Source organism: Mixophyes fleayi, chromosome 1 (genome assembly GCF_038048845.1).
Source record: "Mixophyes fleayi isolate aMixFle1 chromosome 1, aMixFle1.hap1, whole genome shotgun sequence".
In the NCBI taxonomy this organism is placed as follows: domain Eukaryota; kingdom Metazoa; phylum Chordata; class Amphibia; order Anura; family Limnodynastidae; genus Mixophyes; species Mixophyes fleayi.
Window position 1 is genome coordinate 27,257,932 of NC_134402.1, and position 20,082 is coordinate 27,278,013.

The following is a 20,082-nucleotide window of genomic DNA, read 5'->3' on the forward strand; positions in this document are numbered from 1 at the left end:
TATTTATTAGATATAGATGAATGACATATGTTGTTTACAAACACTTTTCTGTACTGTGTATAATAGAGGCGATGTATGCATGAATCTATTATTTTATAGTAACTAATTTATGAGGTCCTTGACATTATACGTACAGTGCTGTGTGTGGGACAGTGTCATAATGTGAGGAGGGGAATGGAGGCAAGCTGGAAGCCACAGGCTTAGAGTTAGATAGTGAAACAAGCAGGGTCCTCAACAGCACACGGATATAGGGCTCCTCTCATACTGATGCTGTAAGACTGTGGTGTCAAAGTCAATTCTACTTTGTTCTCTCCGCTATGCGGAAGAGAGACGCCGCCACATTGGGAATTACTGATCTCTATGAGGAAAGTGCCACCGATATCCACGGACGTATGGACAGATGGTGGATGCGAAAGAAACTTCCTGTACAGGTGGCTGTAGCATAAAGGTTAAACAGAAATGTGCTTATTATGTGACCATATACCTTCAGTGTCTTTCTACGTAATTGATGTAGCCATGCTGTGCTAAGCGAATCATATGTGTACATTTGTATTATTAACTTATATGGTCATGGTCAGGGAGCCACCGTTAGATAATATCTATATAAGAATGATTTAAAGAAAGCAATATCCAGCCTAGCCTGAGGACCAGATTGAAGTGAAATGATTGGTTTCCAGACGCCTTTGCTCTAAAGCAGGCCTGTCCAACCTGCGGCCCTCCAGGTGTTGTAAAACTACAATCCCCAGCATGCTTTGCCAGTAGACAACCTGTTGATAGCTGGAAGGGCATGCTGGGACTTGTAGTTTCACAACATCTGGAGGGCCGCAGGTTGGACAGGCCTGCTCTAAAGTAATCAGGGGGGGGTAAATGGATTAAACTGTGGATTTTGTAAGTAGCTGATATTCGGTGACTTTGCAGGGGAAATTTAAAATGGCAAAACTTATCCAATGTTAATGTGTTCTTAAGCTGCTAACTTATGCACTAAAATAGGGTGATAGTTTCTTAAATCCTATTCCCACTGTTCACATTTCAAATATTATAACTCATCGCAAACTATTTATCATTTGTTAACGGATGTTACACATACAGTAGATTGTATTAAGGAAATCACAGTGAATGAATAGCATTCATGACGTATCTGTAGAACGTTACCCACATTCTCAGCGTGGGAATGAGCCCTGAATTGATGTCTCCTCTTACCCTAGGAATTCTACTTTCACTGTATGGCTGGGAGAGAAGGGCTGGTGGACACTGCTGTAAAAACAAGTCGTTCCGGATACCTGCAGAGGTTGGCATTGCTCTAGTAATATCTTATCCTGTGTTTACATTTGGCATATGTACAGATATCTACATAACCCCACAATGAAAACGAATGTTTTCATCATTTCTTCCAAAGTTCGCATCTATGTAAAACTGTCTTCTTCACACATACCTGTCCCCCTCTCTGTGTGATCATTCATATTCTGGTCCCAGTTATATTTCTAAGATTATAGCTTTATACATTATAAAAGAACCCTGCTAAATTAGGGATAGTAATTATTTTTTTTATTATTATTGTTAGTTTTGACTTATTTTTATATAGTGCCATTGTATTACTCTTTTACAGAGAATGTTTTCTAATCATTCACATCAGTCCCTGCCCCAGTTGAACTCTAAATTCTCTACCACAACACACACACACACACACACACACACACACACACACACACTATAACACACTAACACTAACCTATCAGTACTTCTTTGGACTGTGGGAGGAAACCGGAGTACCCTGAGAAAACTAAACATAAACTAAACACATATAGAACACTGGTCGGGATGGAACCCACAACCCTAATTCTGTGAGGCAGCAATGCTAATTACTATGCCACCCAAATATCCTTTTATATATGAGTTGTACAGACGTACTGGAAAATGATATTGCGTTCGTGAAGTCAGAGCTGGTAAGGACCAATGAGCTTAGTGGAGGCACTTTGAGGTGGGAGTTGGTGGCTCGTGATTGGACAGTGCCTCTGCTAAACAAACACATCTCGTTGACCATCAACTCTTACAAACGTTTCCAAAGACAGAAGACCCGCGCGTAGTCCTCTGCCACAACGTAGATTGACGTTCCTCTCCCGTAGGTGTGTTATTAAGCATCTGGAAGGACTGGTGGTTCAGTATGACCTGACCGTGCGAGATAGCGATGGCAGTGTGGTGCAGTTCCTGTATGGGGAAGACGGACTGGACGTACCCAAGACCCAGTTTCTGCAGCCGAAACAGTTCCCGTTCATTGCTGAGAATTATGAGGTATGAAACGGTTCTATGGGTAATCTTACTAATGCTAGCCTTCCGAAAGATACATCCATGATATTGTTTCTGTGCAGTTCTCATAATATCTCTCGTAAGTCTCTAAATCGGCAAAAACAAAACAAACTAACAAAGCATTGTGTAAGAAAAAACACCTGTGACCTCTAAACGCTTTACCCTGCTAAATTAAATCAATTACGAAAATAAGTAACTTAATATTGTTCACAAAACACTTTCATTAATTGAATTGCATCACTTTTATTTATCTAATTTCTGGTCATTCTTTACTTTCTCACCTTGGACTCATATCTGATGCATACATAATGACACTGCCTTATAGTCGAAGTTTACTGTTTGCTTTATTTTTATGTATTCCTTAAGCATATGTTCCATAATAATTTATTCATACAGTGTTGACTGTGTTATCTTGCTTCCGTGAAAATGTACATGCATGTTTCTTAATAATTTTATATTTATAGAAATTGGTCACCACTAAGCTGTAGAAAGGTAGCAAGCTGTCCTCCTGAAACATTAGCAATTTGCCATTGGTCCATATATTGCATTTTTACTACTTTTTTTAATTAATATTTGGTTTTGATCATGTAGGCAACATGATCCATACACCAGTACATGCTAATACAGTGCCAATAAGTGTAAATAAGTACTTTTATACACAAATAAATTATTGACTTTAAGGTACATGAGGTATATGTACAAGAGAAAAGAAAGGCACACTAAGGGCATCTCTGGAGAGACTGAGCCATGTATATTGGAGACAGCTGTTTCACTCTTATTGGAGCTCCTCAATACAAGATGTGGAACAAACCCTTCTATTCAAATATATATATATATATATAAGTTAACCCGTGCATGATACTCATGCATTCTAGTCAAATCAAGCTACTTAAGGTGTTAAAAAGGTTCTTGTCATGCATTTGGGGCTAGGCCAGGACTCCTCAGTGGAAGAGCGTTACTTCCCGACGCAAGCGCCCTTTTTTAACGTTGTTTTGTCCACATGTCACCACCTCATCATTTTTCTCCATCACCTCATCCTTCATCTTCATCGCCACATCCTTCATCAAGCTACTTAAGGTGTTAAAAACTCCCCACTGTCACCCCCGGCAACCACCAACCACTCCCAACTGTCACTTCTCCTTCAAGAAATATATAGGTCAGTGTATAACTCTGCCCAGCAGGTGGCGCTGCAGCTTGTTTTTTTTTTTTCCCCCCCACACACACCACTAGGCATTTATATAGTAGATATGTATATTATACATAGTACTGAAATTGTGTAGCTTTTTGGACAATAGTAAAGGTTTTCTAACTACTACATTCACCTTTTTTGGTGGGTGTGTAGTTATTTTTTGCAAAGAAAATTAGTTAAAAGGGAAACAAAATGTAGGCAGCAATACAGGAGGGCCTGTAAATTTAGAGGAAAGGCGTTGACAAAGAACATCCTACTGGAGAAGAGGGGCCGACGTTCCCAAGAAGAGCCTAGTGGTTGGTTTACAGGACCGGGGCATGAGGTCATAGAAAATGACACAATACATACTTGTGTAGGTGGGTAATGGGTTGCTGGAATAACCTTCAAGCATGGACTTGCCTGATTGCTGTTTGCATAGATTAATATATCATGAATGACAACATTGTCTCTGTGGTGTATAATATGAGGTTAAATACATGATTGTGCCTTTGTTTGGAAATTAATAAAACCAGGCGTCCATGGTGTAAATTAATTTAACAATTTATTCAAACATAATAAAAACAGATATTGCACTGACCAAAATTACAATATATACAAGCATATATCGAAACAAGGTTCCTCTGAAGTTTTGATGATAAACCATAGTCCTGCTCCCAGCACACAGTAGTCTGTACGAGATTGTTATTATTTATTTATTTATAAGGCACCACAAGGTTTACGCAGCGCCGAACAGAGTACAAACAATGGACAGTACAGGTATTAAATTTAAATAGTATTTCACTTAATTTCACATTGCAGAAATGAATAGGCTAGCTGAAGTATAGTACTCTTAAAAATACACAAGTGAAAAATTGTTCAGTTGTTATACAGTTTATGAATAGTACTGTGTTTTTTTATTTATGTGGAGTCTTCTGTCTTCCAGATATATAGTTGTGAATAGACAGATGTGTACATTTGGTTAATCACACTTGTTTTTTATAGATATTTTTTTTTATTTAAGTAATAATTTAAAGAAAATGTACCGAATAAGTTTCAGTAGCAAACAGTCAGTATGACAATGGTGAGATAAAGTTACTGTTTGCAATATATGTTATATTTATTCATCCGAGTTTAGCTATTTTCCATCAGTTGTATCAGTAACTGATAAGAATGGTTTTGTCTATAATAAAGATACATATTTTTTTTCCCCTTTTTAGATGATTAATAGTAGGGAAACCTTATCTTATATTATGACTGTGTCCAATGTCAACAGGAAAGTCTTATCTGTTTGTGACTACACTTAAGATAAGAGCGTACTTTAAATAACATTTATTGGATACGGCATAGAGGTTGGAATAGCCGATCATGTTATCTGGACACTGATATATCATAGTTACGTTTACGCAGTGCCGTAACTAGACATTTTGGTGCCCTGGGCGAGACTGGGCACCGGCGCCCCCATCTAAATGGGAGTGGCATTTGACAAGTGGGTGTGGCCAACCTAATGTGGGTGTGGCTAGCACTTTACTGAAAGAATTTGTATATTATAATATATATATATATATATATATATATATATATATATATATATATATATATATATATATATATATATATATATGGTAATAATTGGTAGATGTTTTTCTATAAATAACGTGGTTTACTAGATACAGTAGGGATAATACATGTGTTACATTATGTAAGGGGTAATTGGGGACCTATTACAATATATGTTCCAATATATACCACAATTGAGACTACTCTTCTTTATCTACTTACAACTCTGCGTTGCACTAGAATTTCTAGTCCCTTAGTGCAAATGAAAAAAGTCCTTCAGAACCTCGTAAAATGTCATCTTTAACTTGTTTCAATTGCAGTCAACGCGAATCAAGAACCATTATTGACTCACAGGGGCCATCGTGGGTGGACTGATAAAGGTCTCTGGACAAATCACACACCACTCCTTTTTGATCAATTACATATTTTAAAGGGAGCATTAATTCATCACCCACAGCCCGATACCTGCCTCCGTGCCCAGAGGAATCGCCGCTCTAATTCAGCTCCCTACAAGCAACAATCTATTCCCGGCAATGCAGTGGAACGCATCTGCGTTCCAACAACAGGAAGTTCGGCATTTGGAACGCAAATGCGTTCCAAATGCCGAACTTCCTGCTTTCACATGCATTCCACTGCATTGCCGGGAATGGATTGTTGCTTGTAGGGAGCTGAATTAGAGCGGAGATTCCTCTGGGCACGAAGGCAGGTATCGGCGGCTGCGCCCCCCTTGGGCTTGCGCCCGGGGCCGTCGCACCGCCCGCACCGCCGTCGTTACGGCTCTGCGTTTACGGTCGTGGATGTTTCAAATAATTACTGTAATATTATACATTTTCTTGAAAAGCTCGAAAGTTACATATTCTGCACCAATGCTACAAAATTTAGGTTTACAACAACTTCCATATCTGACGTGACTTTTAGCATTATGGTTACCTAGCTACGTGCTCGGAAGAAATAAGATATAGTATTGTGTTTTAAAGGTGTATAGGTCATTCCTTTTTTTTTTTCTACCACGATCGGAAGTGAAGGAATTTGATTGGTTTGTGTCTTCCATATGTATTAGGTCTGAGCCGTGTCCAAGTCATGACTGTGAGATTTTGCGCCTTTTTAGCTGAGTGGAATTAACATTGAAATACATAGGAAGTAAGGACGGCGTCATCAACCAATCATGTGGCTTCACGATGATGCAATGTTGTTCAGTTGAGGGTCGCTGTAGCTTTCTTACAAATGGCTTCTGCCAATGTATGGAATGTTATGTTATAGTCGATGACAAGTATATAATAAATCAAGTTTATTTTGATAATCTTTGAAGTCCTGCTTTGCCATCAGGATCAACAACAGAAGATGTGCGTTTCACAGTGTTGTCAATACAAACTGCACTATATATTTTTTATTTTCTGTGTTTTATGGCACCTGAGATAAAAAAGAAAACAACTAAGAATTTGAAATAGAGTGGAAACTAGGACTCTTCTTGCATCATACCGAAGGAACTACAATAGGAAGACTTTTATCATTTATATGCAAGTTCTTCTTTTAACTTGTTGTATTTAATGTTTTAATTGAGAATCATAGACGGTCTCATCAAGTGAAACCCCTCATTGGTCTCTGGATACCTAAATACGTAGAGCTTCACACCTTGAACCATACCTTACTGCACAGAAACGCGTCGGGTGTCTGTGAGGTCTCTGATTTAGACTACTACAAAGCGCTACGTAATATGTTCTAAAAGCACCCATCAAAGATTTGTTTCTATCATTCCAATAAAGACTAATAAGACACTGGTTGAAAAATTACCAAACGGCCTTGACGACAGAACCTATACCCATAGAGTAACGACTGTTTGATTAGCTGAATGGACACAACTAATTTATCCACTAAGCTCAAGCGCTAGAGCCTGCCAGCGGCTCTTTACAGACTGGACAACAATAACCTACTAAAAACCATGAGCTATTCCAGCGGGAAATTGATCTTTTGCTCGGAATTGGCGCTTTCTCTCTGTATCAAGAAAATCCTCACATTAAGATGGAGTCTGTAGAGGATTACACAACAGGCGAGGTTGTTCGGGCAGCAGGGGCGGGCTGGGCCGGGGAGCAGGGGGGCATCGGTCCCCCGGGCCGCTCAGTCTGACCCCTGTTCGGGCCGCCACCCTCCCCGTGGATGCATGTTTTTCTTTAATATTACCTGCGGCCGTATCACAAAACAAGCGGTGCGGCCGTGTCAGCGCACTGGCGGCTGCATTACATGACAGGCGATGCGGCAGAATTAGTGGCACTGTATAAATAGCTGATGTCGATGATTGATTGTTTTTTTTTTCTTTTCTATATCCATATTCAAATGGAGCCGCATATATGGTAATAAGGAGACGCCAATCATCATATTCCCCACAATAGCACTTTATTTTGAGGATCCAGATCGGACACTAATTAGTCAATTAAAATAGCTTGCTGAGATTATAAAACATTGTGGTTATATTCAGAGAGCAACACAAAATGTGAATTGAACCAATAATACAATTATATATGTATTAATATTATTACTATTAATAATAATATCGTAGATTGGTAAGGCGCCATAGTGCCTCGCAGCGCCGTACAGTAGGAAAAACAGGACATACATAAACAGGGATATACAAGGTAGACAAAATAAATGCAGACATGAAAGTTTATGAAGAACCCTGCTCATTAGAGAGCTTACATTCTAAATAGTAGAGGGCACAGCTGAAACAAGAGGAGCGAGTGTGGCTCAGAGTGAAGATTGGGACAGTTGTGAGAGTGTATTCGCGTGAACAGTGGTATCTGTGACAAGGTCATCTAAAAAACTAAAGAGATCGGTTTTCAAAGAGCGTCTAAAGATTTTTAGGCTGTGGGAAAGTCTAATTGAGTGTGGTAAGGAATTCCGTAAGTGCAGAGAAGCATGGGAGAAGTCTTGTAGGTGGGAGTTTGAGGTGGTTACCAGAGACGAGACAAGGCACAGGTCAGAGGTAGATCTAGGAGGGCGGGAGGGAGGGAATTTTGATATGAGATGTATGAAGGGATGTTGTTGTTGAGGGCTTTGTAGATAAGGGTGAGCAATTTGAATTTGATTCTGGAGGACACAGGGAGCCAATGTAGGGATTTGCAAAGTGTTGCAGCAGATGTGGAGCAGAGAGAGAGGAAGCTCAGCCTTGCAGCAGCATTTAGGGTGAATTGAAGTGTGGATATATGGCTGTCAGAAATGCCAGGTAGCAGGAGGGTGAACTAGTCAAGGCGGGAGTTGATGCGAGAACGGATAAGAGTTTTGGTAGCCTGTTGAGTAAGAAAAGGGCGTATTCTGGCAATGTTTTTAAGGTGGAGGGAAATTGGAACGGTAATTGGAGAGAGAGGCAGGATCGAGAGATGGTTTATTTAGAATAGGTGAGATGAGTGCATGTTTAAAGAAGGATGGAAATGTGCCAGTGGAGAGAGACAGGTTGGAGAGGTGAGTTAGAGGTGGGCATGCAGTGGAGGAGAGGGAGTGAAGAAGTTGGGAGGGAATAGGGTCAAGGGCACAGGTTCTAGGGTGAGATGAGTGCAGTGACTTTGTCTTCAGTTACTGGAGATAATGAATTAAGGATGGATTGGGGAGTGTAGGTGAAAGTGGGTGATGTGAGTGGAATTTGGCTTGAGGAAATATCTTGTCGAATGATGTCGATTTTGTCTTTTTGAAGTAGGTGGCAAAATCATGGGCTGTAGGGGAGGAGATGTAGGTGGGCAGAGAAGTGAGTCGAAGGTGGCAAAGAGGTGATGTAGGTTAGAAGACTGGGTGGATATTAGAGATTTGAAGAACGTTTGGCAAGTGAAAGGGCAGTGGATGAATTTATAGTGGAGGAAGTGGGGATAGGTACGAGAGCCTCCAGTGGCGCTCTGCAGTGCAGGAGCACTTTCGCAGGTAGCGGATCTGTTTGGTGTGCCATCGCTGGGGTTTGGATCATCGGATGCCATATTTGATAGCTGGAGCTGCATTGTCTAGGGCATTGTCTTAGTGGGTTGTTCTAGAATGCGGCAGCCTGATTAGGACTGGAAAAAGAAGTAAATGGAGAAAATAGTTGTTTTTGTGAAATCAGAAGTGGATTGGGTTAAGAGTACTTGGGTTTCGTTGTGTATGTGTGGATTGGGTGCAGCCTCCCTGCACCCAATCCACGCATGAGGTAAGGTGAGGCTGAAGGAAGAGCGCTTGTGGTCAGAAAGTGGGAAGGCTAATCTAGAGATGGAGCAGAAGCAGGAGAAGACAACGTCAAGGGAGTCCACATCACAGTGGGTGGCAGATGAGGTCCATTAGGAGAGACCAAAGGAGGAAGTAAGTGAAAGAAGTTTAGTGGCAGAAGAGACAGTGGGATTAACAATGGGAATGTTGAAATCACCTATCATGAGATTAGGCAGGTCAATGGATAGGAAATAATTGAACCAGACTGCAAAGTTGTCATGACATTGGGAAACTGGACCTGGGGCGATAAATGACAGCAACACGAAGGTGGAGATGATCAATTAGACGGATTGTGTGGACTTCAAAGGAAGAGAAAGAGAGTGAGGGTTCAGTGGGTATGACTTGCAAGGTACAGCTTGGAGAGAGTAGAATGCCTAGTCCACCACCTTGTCTGTTTCCAGGGGGTAAATGTATCAAGCTACGGGTTTGAAAAAGTGGAGATGTTGCCTATAACAACCAATCATATTTTAGCTATCATATTGTAGAATGTACTAATGAAATAATAACTAGGGACCTGATTCATTAAGGATCTTAACTTAAGAAACTTCTTATTTAAGTCTCCTGGACAAAACCATGTTACAATGCAAGGGGTGCAAATTAGTATTCTGTTTTGCACATAAGTTAAATACTCACTGTTTTTTCATGTAGCACACAAATATCAACTTTAAATTTCAGTGTACAAATAAGCTATGAAGTATGTGTGTGCTACATGAAAAAACAGTCAGTATTTGACTTGTATGCAAAACAGAATACTAATTTGCACCCCTTGCATTGTTAACATGGTTTTGTCCAGGAGACTTAAATAAGAAGTTTCTTAAGGTAAGATCCTTAATGAATCAGGCGCTAGGTTCTGATTGGCTGCTATAGGCAACATCTCCACTTTTTTAACCCGCAGCTTGATACATTTACCCCCAGCTCTGAGAGTGTGGCTGAGGGAGAGTCCCCCATAGGAGACAGCTGCAGGGGATGTAGTGTCAGAGGAGGTGAGCCAGGTTTCTGACAAGGAGGTTGAGGGATTTAGAAATAAATAGATCATGGATGGATGTAAGTTTGTTACACACAGATCTGGTGTTCCATAGTGCTCAGGAGAAGGGAAAAGAGGGTAGTGGAGATAAGTGGATAAGGTTGGCAGGATTGAAAGTACGGGATGAATGGAAAGGTTTGGGGTGGAGTGAGGAGCGTGAGCAGATAATGGGGATTGTACGGGGCCCCGGGTTAGGTGAGATATCACCAGCAGCCATGAGAATGAATAGAGTGAGAAAGAGGATGTGTTGTGGGTGTGAGATTTATTTCTGTTTATGTAGGCTGGTGAGTGTGGTGGGTACAGGAGACAAAACCGTTAATGCGTACAGACTAGTGAGGAGGGAAGTAGTGAAGGGGAAATCCTAATCGGAGAGGGAGGAATAGGATGATGGAGAAAGAGGAGTTTGGAGAGAAGTATGGTGACAGTAAGTAGAAGAGACTGTAAATTAAGTAGGTGCAGGATGGAGAGATGTGAATGAATGTGTATTAGCTGGAGTAGATAATGAGAAAGTGGAAAGGAACAATTGATCCAAATTGTGTGGGGCAATGGAAGAGGTGAAGCATACTTTACTGCCCCCTGGCTGGGGTTAATAGAGTAGGCAGTTTCTGCAGCTCTGATAGAACGAGGTCCAGGAGGATGCTGACAGCTGGGTGCAGAGAGTCCAGCAGCCAAACAGAGATGGTAACAGCGATCACAACTGAGCTCAGTGGGAACCGAACAGATCTTGAATCAGCAATGACAGTGGGGTTCTGTGGGTCCCACAGCTGGACAGAGATGGTAGTTCTGTAGATCATAAAACAGGCTTGTTTAATGGTATGAAGTCGATACTCAGCGCTGCTGTGACGTTTGCCAACTGTATTTAGAAATATCCAAAGCATTATATTTGTGAGAATAAGGAAAAGTGGGAGCTTGGGCAAAGAGCCGACGCAGTGTACAGCTTACTGCAACTGCTGTCTGCATGCCAATGGTGTTACCATTATGTATGGAGTTACCAATGTTTTATAAAGTATAATGTTTCTATTTTATTAATTTATAAGGGGTCGCGACATTAGTTTAACTAATAACAAGCTGGCTGTCATCAGATTTACAGCGCAGTCCCTATTTTTCCTTTCATGTTTACATATTTTTATATGAGGCCTGTGCAAACCTCCGAGGACAGCAGCTCACTCTCCGATAAGTAGCCATATGGTATTTTAATTTATTATAGATTAGCGCCCAAGGGATTCGCTCCACCTTTTGTTTACTGGCTTAGCTGGTATTCTACCAGTGTGCCGGCATTTATATAGGTGGGAATTATTTCTGTTTTACATGTGTTTTTGGTAGCGCCAGATTTAAGTGTTTTCTAATTCATAGCCTTTGGAGGTGCAGACGAACCCATTTTTATTTTAATAAAGTTAATATTTATGATGATACCAAATATGCAACGATGTATTAGGTAATCATTTATATAGAATTCTTCTCATTTTAATAGCGTTTTATGAATACAACATTGATGGGATGGGCATTAGTCATGTTGGTAAACAGAAGATGACCGCTATCGGCTTGTGTGTCTGGTCACCTTCCGACCACACTAGTGATCCAGCCAGGATCGGCCCACATGTGTTCATGCTATACATGTAACATGATAGATGTAAACATATATATGTGTGTGTGCAGGGTCTGCTAGCTACAGTCGATTGAAAGAAATTATTTGAGGTTGTAGTCGTATAAATATCTACTTATGACATCCTTAAATTTATTTAAGGAAGACAATAATATTAATATTAGGTGCACCACCCTACCCCTGTAGGCCACTCTTGGACTACATCCAGCTTTTACAAAAACAGAACTACAATACTGGAATGTCTCGGTGATATGTATAAATCATATTGTAATTAAATATGCATGCAAGTTCCTTTTACTGTAAAACAAACATTTTGTAAATGAGTATTCATTTTTAATGGATTTCCTTTCTCCTGCCTTGTACCAGTGCATTATTCAAATAATTTGTTCCAGTTTTTGTAAGTTTTTCTGGTTTTGTGATTTAGTGATGTCTGATAATGTTGCTATTGTGGTGTGTGTGTGTATATGTGTGTGTGTGTGTGTGTGTGTGTGTATGTATATATATATATATATATATATATATATATATATATATATATATATATTAGAATTTATTTTTTTTCTTTTTAAATGTCACTACCTGAATGGCCTCCTAACAAAGGACCATATTTAACTAAAGAACAACAACAAAGAGAGATGGCAGTAATGTACATGTCCTGTCGATATACATGTAAAATAGGGATTTAAAAAAATAGACAGGGAAAGACTCTGCCTCGTATACACGTGTTGAAACAACATGTAACTTAAAAATGTGACGTCCCTATGAACCTACACATAAAAGTGTAATTTATGGGGATCAGAGCAGGGCTCTTGCCACAATTAAAAGGCTCTGAGCAAGTGAATGAAATTGGGAAGGAATATCCATCGTGTAGTCTTACACCAGATCTACGTTTAGAATCCTGAGGTGCGGGCAGCTGTCACTAAACCACTTAAGAAAAAACAAAACTATTTGCCAGTCAGTAAGACATTATATTGATTAAAAATAAGAAAAATCTGATGACATTACTGAACTATGCATGCATTGTCTTGCAGTACATCAGTGGTTTTGGCTAAAATATGTAAACCTTTATCCAGAAACTGAGTCAACCCCCCCCCCCCCCCCCCCCCAAAAAAAATAATAAGATTAAATAATTGATGGTGTTCAGATATGATTGAGGAGGAAATGATGAACAATTTTATATGGAGCACTGATCAGGAGGGGAGTGCCAGGAATAGTGTGGAGTTTTGCTTTAAAAAAAAACCCCAAAAAACAAGAAACAACTTTACTAAGTTGTTTTTCCAATGAACACAATACATCATTGAAACAGTCCCTTTGAAAACCAAGAAAGCCCATTGTTACACCATTGTCTTCTCATTATTTTAGCTGTTTAATTATATCTGCAGCGATATCCATGTCCAAGAGTGATCCATGCCAATGCAGTCAGATCATTTTTGGACATTCTTGTTGACCTGGTCGGCAAATAATCAGTGTTTGCCTTTGTGTGCGTTCATTTCCCGTCCTCATGAACGGTCTCCCATGTAATCTGGATGCTCGAACACCAAATGGCCACATTGGCTATACCGATGGATTAGACCAAAGTGGAAACAGATCGTTCATCCCAAGCATTAGTATTGTCTCGTTTGTGGCTTAAATGGGTAAACAGTGGCTCAGGCTCGTTAATGATTTGGTTAAATGTATCTGAACATGGTCCTCAACACCTCAAGTCCTTTAATGGATAGTGGTCTTCTTGCTCAAGCAGCTTGTGGCTTCTTCTTCCTTGTCTTTATCTAGTGGGTATACCACTCCTTTTTTTGATCGCCTTATGTAGTTGTTTGCTGGCATATGGTAAATGATTATTCTATTTAGAATTTTGGTCATCTCCTTGTACGTTTTCTCCACTAATGTGCTGCCTTTTATATATTTTCTTTGATCTCTCCCATTTGACGTAAGTTGCTTTTGTGTTATTATCTGACACATTCATTCATTTAACCAAGTTTCAATAAAATAAATAAAAAAAAACCCAAAAGTAAATAAGCGTTCCCTACGCACAGCTCCAGAAATAAAATCCGTGAGACCAAGTGATAAGAGGACACATGTTAGTGTTGGGGAGTAAGCTTGCTCTTTGGTTGCTATTGACATTTGAATCATTAAGGGGAATATAATGTATACTCTGACATATGGTATACAGTGATACGGACACATCAAGTCATAGCACAATAATTACAGCTGGAATTTATGATGTTTGCTATATTGAATCTATATCATGTGTGTCAGCTTGACATAAAGCATCTGTACAACATAACCTTTGGAGTCATTTAAAGATCTCTTCTGAGAGGTATAAGAGAGCCAGCTTTGTTGCCTTTGTTCTCTGCTTGGTATCGATTGGTGGAAAACCCATGCATTATATAATGTTTCATCTCCATGACTGCATTAGACTTTTGTATCACAAGAGTTCACCGTTTTTTTGTTTTTTTTCAAATGAGCAACCACTCCTTAACATCAATGGGTAATAGGTTGACTTTTAGTGCATATATGCATATCCGTGGTTGGTACCTGTAGCCAATCATGTCATTGGTATTTTGAGTGTGCTGATCTGTAGGAGCTCAATGCTATGATTGTTGCATGTGACAGGGGCAGTGTCATGATGTGGGAACAGAAGGCCACAGACAGACCGTTAAATAGGGGAAAGGGCAGGGTCTCCCAATAGCACAAAGTAGTGATTCGAGGCTCATAGGAAACTGATGCTAAAAGATTGTGGTGTAGATCACAACTGAAGCAATAATAATACATTCAAGTATCCTTTCTTTGCTCTTTGAGCGCTACCCTTCTCTCTGTTCTTATAATTATTGCCTGTCATGCAGAATAGCCAATTTGTAATTTATAAAGCCCTCAACAATATTCGGTTTCTTTACATCACTTCATTTAACTCTAAAATATCCCACAAGCATAATTTTAAGTCCACACATGACAAGTTAATAAAGTTTATATATAAAAAACAATAAGTCTACAAAGTTCTAACAGTGTTGATCCAGAAGAAGACAAAGCAATACCACTATAAGGCAGTTTCCATATTGTCTTCATGGTAAGTATGGGGGTAGGAGGGTATTTCCTACCTGATCCGGTAAGTGGAAGTTTAATTCAGTCACCCCCAATATTGCAATTTATATATCTAAATGTTTTGTAAGACAGTAATGTAAGAATTGGCCATCACCACTTCTTCTGTAGTCTGACTGCCTGTGGAGAACCCTTTCATATGCTAATGCTGAAGCTTGGCCCTGGCTATGAAAAACTAGATGTCTGTATCTCCCTCAGATATATTTATACAACTAGGCCACCTCTAAAATGCTTTTTTCTTCTAAAGGTCTACTACGTTCTTCATGTAGTCTGGTGACTCCTTAGACAGCAGAGTTTCTCTTTTTAAACTTCCTCGTCCATATGAATAAATAAATAAAACCCGACCAGTTGTCACATCAGACTTGTTGGGTTCAACTGATTAAATGCCAAGTCTTCAAGTGGTACAATAAACACCCGAAAGTAAAATGAGGTTTATTAGTCTCATGGTCTTTCTCCGACAGGTTATCAAGAAGTCCAAGCGCTTGGATGAAGTCCTGACTAAGATGGATTCTGAGCAAGCAAGCCGGCACAACCAGGCCATCAGGAAGTGGAGAGCGAAGCACCCGACAAGCTCCGAAAGGCTCGGGGCTTTCTTGTTGTATTCCCAGAAGAAAATGGCTGCGGCCAGAGGAATGTGTCCAGAGGGCCAGTATGAGAATGGCAGAGAGCTGGCCGTTAAGCAGGTTAGAGCCATTCCTATTTCTAACACTCTTAGTTACTAGTCTGCACATGTCAAGAAGCTCAGCTTAAGCTTTGAAGTATTTATAAGATCGAGAGCGCAAAGCTTCGGTATGATGCACAGATAGACTTGCAGGTCATTTGGATTTGGGTACTATAGCGCCAATGCAAAGGTGGTCATTATTAATGTGACTTCACTGATGGCTTCAGATTGGGTTCATGTTTTACTTGTATGAATGCATGGTTAGTACACAGTACATGGTTAATCAGACTATGTCCAAGCGTTCACATTACATACACTGGCGGGTGAGTCCCACAGGTCAACCATTGATGTTGGCCATATTGAAATTCAGTGGGGTTGCCTTCATTATTGTCAATGGAAACATGTTCAAGTGACTGAGCCAGTTTGTTTCACACCAAAAATAAGCAATCTGTTACTTTAGATATGTAAATATAAATGGTGGGATCACTGTAGGTCAGTGATGGGCAAAGTGTGGCCCCCAAGTCTTCACCTGTGGCCCCCAGTTCTTTCCTGGTTTATTGTCAGATTTGTTATAGCTTGTGATACTTGTTTAAAACGCCTGCTGATGTTATTACAGATAGGTGTCTCCTCCTTTGATTAAATGTAATGTTTTGACTTATTCCTGAGATAAAGAGTAAGGTAAAGCCCCTTTGAAGGTCAGAGGGCCGTCCCATGTGACCCCGAAGTGTTTCAGGTTGCCCGTCCCTAATATAGGTGTTAGTATGCGCATGTGAATGTGATATGCTGATTTTTGCAGCTGTTGGACAGTTGGTATTCCCTGGACCAGAAGACACGGAACAAGTATGTGAAAAGGTCATCTCGTCTGCCTGACCCCTGCATTGCAGACCTGCGACCAGATATTTATTTTGGGTCTGTGTCTGAAACATTTCAAGACAAAGTGGATCAGTACAGCCGGCAACAGGATACGCAGGATTGCAACAGGTATGTCAGATTTGATGGTAATTGGCATTTGTGTTGTAAAATATATAAAACTATCTCATTGAGTGTGTGTGTGTGTGTGTGTGTATGTATGTATATGTATGCGTATGCTGTAACCTACAGTAATCTAAATGTATGTGTTAGAGCACTTGTTGCATGAAAGTTCTTTCCCATTCATACAAAATTCTCTGTTAACTTGGTGAATTTTCAGGCTGCATTCGATAGAATATTGGTTCAGCCCATATGACTGGCTCCACTGTGGTTGGTGTCATTGGCTTTATTGAATGGATAGGCTCCATTCACTTTAATATTGATTATGCTTTATAAAGGGAACTGCATCTGAACGGAGTTGTGGCTTCTATGTCAGACACTGCTTTCTGTCATGTATTGAGCCTTTCTGAACCTGGCCCTCCCCCCAATGGTGTCATACCCATGCAACCGAGCACTGTGGGAGTATTAGGAGGGATAGAATAAAAGTATATAGAGAATTCAAGGCCCTTCAGAATGCCAAGCAGAGACCGTCGGCTCATTGTGACATCACTGGTTCTGCCTCTGGGTGCAAACCCATAAAGCAGCAGCCAGGACAGAACATATCTATTGTCTTCAGAACTAGCAGCTGCTTGTACAAGCTCTGAACTTTGTTGTCTGCCAGGTAGAGATTCATCACCCTCCTAAGCAATATCGACTTTCACTGTAGGCTAGAGCAGGTGGCAAGCTGGGCAGCTTTAGGTAACGGTGGCACCCTTCTTCTCCATGTTGCTCATTGGTGGTGGTCCTATCCCCAGCAAGTCTGACCATTGCTTTCATGCTGCTCTCCAGCCAATGCTCCTGGCTGAGTGTAGGTGACAGTATTGTCCACCATGGCTAACTGAAGCCTTCCTAGCCAAGTAGGTGAGATGTAGAGGTTGTATGAAGTAGATGATTACATTTTCCACAGCTCTTGCCCAATCTGTTCCATTGACTGCCCAATGACCTTGGTTTACTTTCAGACATCACCCAACCATCAAGGATTGAGAAGTTAAACTTGAAAAAGAAGTAATCGGAATCAATCCAGCGCCGCTGATTTACTCAAAGGACAAACAGAAAAAATATATATAATACTTAACATGAACCAGTGGAGTCGAAGTTCTTCTCAACTCCTCAAAGGTGGATATGAAAAAGAGAGAAAGAAAATAGATAATGGTGCAATATTGTATAATATATATAGAACACCGAAAAATATTGCAGAAACATCTAATTTATTCAATGTAGTCTTTATCTTGTCCTCTATTCCACGTGGTGTTCACCAATATCTTTCCCCCTTGGTGAATACACTTACACAAAGAATACTTGTGTTCAAAACGTAATTCATGTGTCTTTCTTAATCACCAACCAGCATATCCCTTTCCTATAGGAAACACACAGACTTTGTTATTGAAATTGTCATATAATGTAGATTATTTTAGCGATGTCTCGTTCATGATCAATCCACAGGAACCTAAAATATATCTCCACTTTGTCTATTTATTGTATGTCTTCAATGAGATAAAGGATCTAGTGCAATTGGTTTTGACAATCCAATAGAATTTATTAAATCCCATACATGAAAAACAACAATAAAAGATATAATCAAAATTCACAATTATCTGAGGGATTTCAGATACTCATACCGGAAATAAGGAGACAAATCAGATGTAGATTGTAGATGTTAAACCCGGCTCGCCCTACAGTGGATCTCCTATAAAGATATCAAAGTCCAGGAAGAGTAATCTGGCATCCACAAGTACACTTTCCGACGCGTTTCGACTACCCTAGCAAGTGTTTTTCAAGGTAGTGAGTGTACCGAAAGATATGAGTCCTTAATGTTGGTCACATGACTCTCGCATAAATCAACATAAATTAATACACATACAAATCCTTAAAATTCAAGCCAAAATACATTCTCCAAAGATTCATATATATATATATATATATATATATATATATATATATATATATAGATAAAAACAAAATATCACAATTCTCTCTTAAAATTGATAAAATATTACAATATTAAAAATGTGCCGGAAAATAAACTTGATCGACCATCTACTTATTCAGTCAGTATAATGGCATAGTAAGAGTTCCAAGGAATTTATATCATTAAATCCGATTCACCTCTGGGCTTTTCCAAGCATCACTATTAATTATTCTTACAGCACATATGTGGCGTTTACTAGGCTGGATCTCATCCCCGCTTCATCGCGAAACAATCTATTATACGAATAATAAATATTGTGATCTGAGATTAATATATAAAATGATATAACAAAATACATCCATCATTGTAGTTATTTAACATTAATACACAAATCAATAAAATTTTTCATGTCAATTTTTTTTTTATAAATTTTCATAAAACATCATGTACACTAATGCAGGTATTTTACAAGCCCGGAGGTGAATTGGATTTATTTATATAAATTCTATGATATTTGCTATGGGGATTTTTGCGTTGGAACTCTTTCTATGCCATTTATATTGATTAAATAAGTAGATGGTCGATCAAGTTTATTTTAAGGCACATTTTTAATATTGTAATATTTTATCAATTTTAAGAGAGAATTGTGATATTTTGTTTTTATCTATATATATGAATCTTTGGAGAATGTATTTTGGTTTGAATTTTAAGTATATGTATTAATTAATGTTAATTTATGCGAGAGTCATGTGACCAACATTAAGGACTATAAATGAAACGTCATATCCTTCAGTACACTACCTTGAAGAAGGTTTGCTAAGGGAGTCGAAACGCGTCAGTAAGTATACTTGTGGATGACCGATTACTCGTCCTGGACTTTGATATCTTTATAGGAGATCCGCTGTAGGGCAACCCGGGTTTAACATCTACAATTTATATGCGATTTGTCTCCGTATTTCTGGTATGAGTATCTGAAATCCCTCAGATATTGTGAATTTTGATTATATCTTTTATTGTTGTTTTTTACATTTGGGATTTAATAAATTATATTGGATTGTCAAAACCTATTGCACTAGATCTTTTGTATATTTTTTGTATGTCTTCAATGAGATAAATTGGAGATATATTTTTGGTTCTTGTGGATTGATCATGAATGAGACATCGCTAAAATAATCTACTTTATATGAAAATTTCAAGAACAAAGTCTAAGGGCTAGATTTACTAAGCTGCGGGTTTGAAAAAGTGGGGGTGTTGCCTATAGCAACCAATCAGATTCTAGCTGTCATTTTGTAGAATGTACTAAATAAATGAAAGCAAGAATCTGATTGGTTGCTATAGGCAACATCCCCACTTTTTCAAACCCGCAGCTTAGTAAATCTAAGTGTATTACCTAAAGGAAAAGGATATGCTGGTTGGTGATTAATAAAAGAAGTGCTAACCACTACACCAGATGTTTTTGCAATACTGTTTGGTGTTCTATATGTATTATACAATATTGCACTACTATGTATTTTCTTTCTCTTTTTTATATCCACCT

At 39.2% G+C, this 20,082-nt stretch overlaps 1 protein-coding gene across 1 annotated transcript in view; it reads left to right on the forward strand.

The window, feature by feature from the left end:
- Positions 1-20,082, forward strand: part of POLR1A (RNA polymerase I subunit A) — an 85,517-nt gene that overhangs the window by 28,229 nt on the left and 37,206 nt on the right. Inside the window, exons 15-18 of the mRNA XM_075210270.1 lie at positions 1,206-1,288; positions 2,124-2,289; positions 15,429-15,650; positions 16,425-16,609. Of these exons, the coding sequence (XP_075066371.1) occupies positions 1,206-1,288; positions 2,124-2,289; positions 15,429-15,650; positions 16,425-16,609 (656 nt within the window). The remainder of the gene's footprint in view (positions 1-1,205; positions 1,289-2,123; positions 2,290-15,428; positions 15,651-16,424; positions 16,610-20,082) is intronic.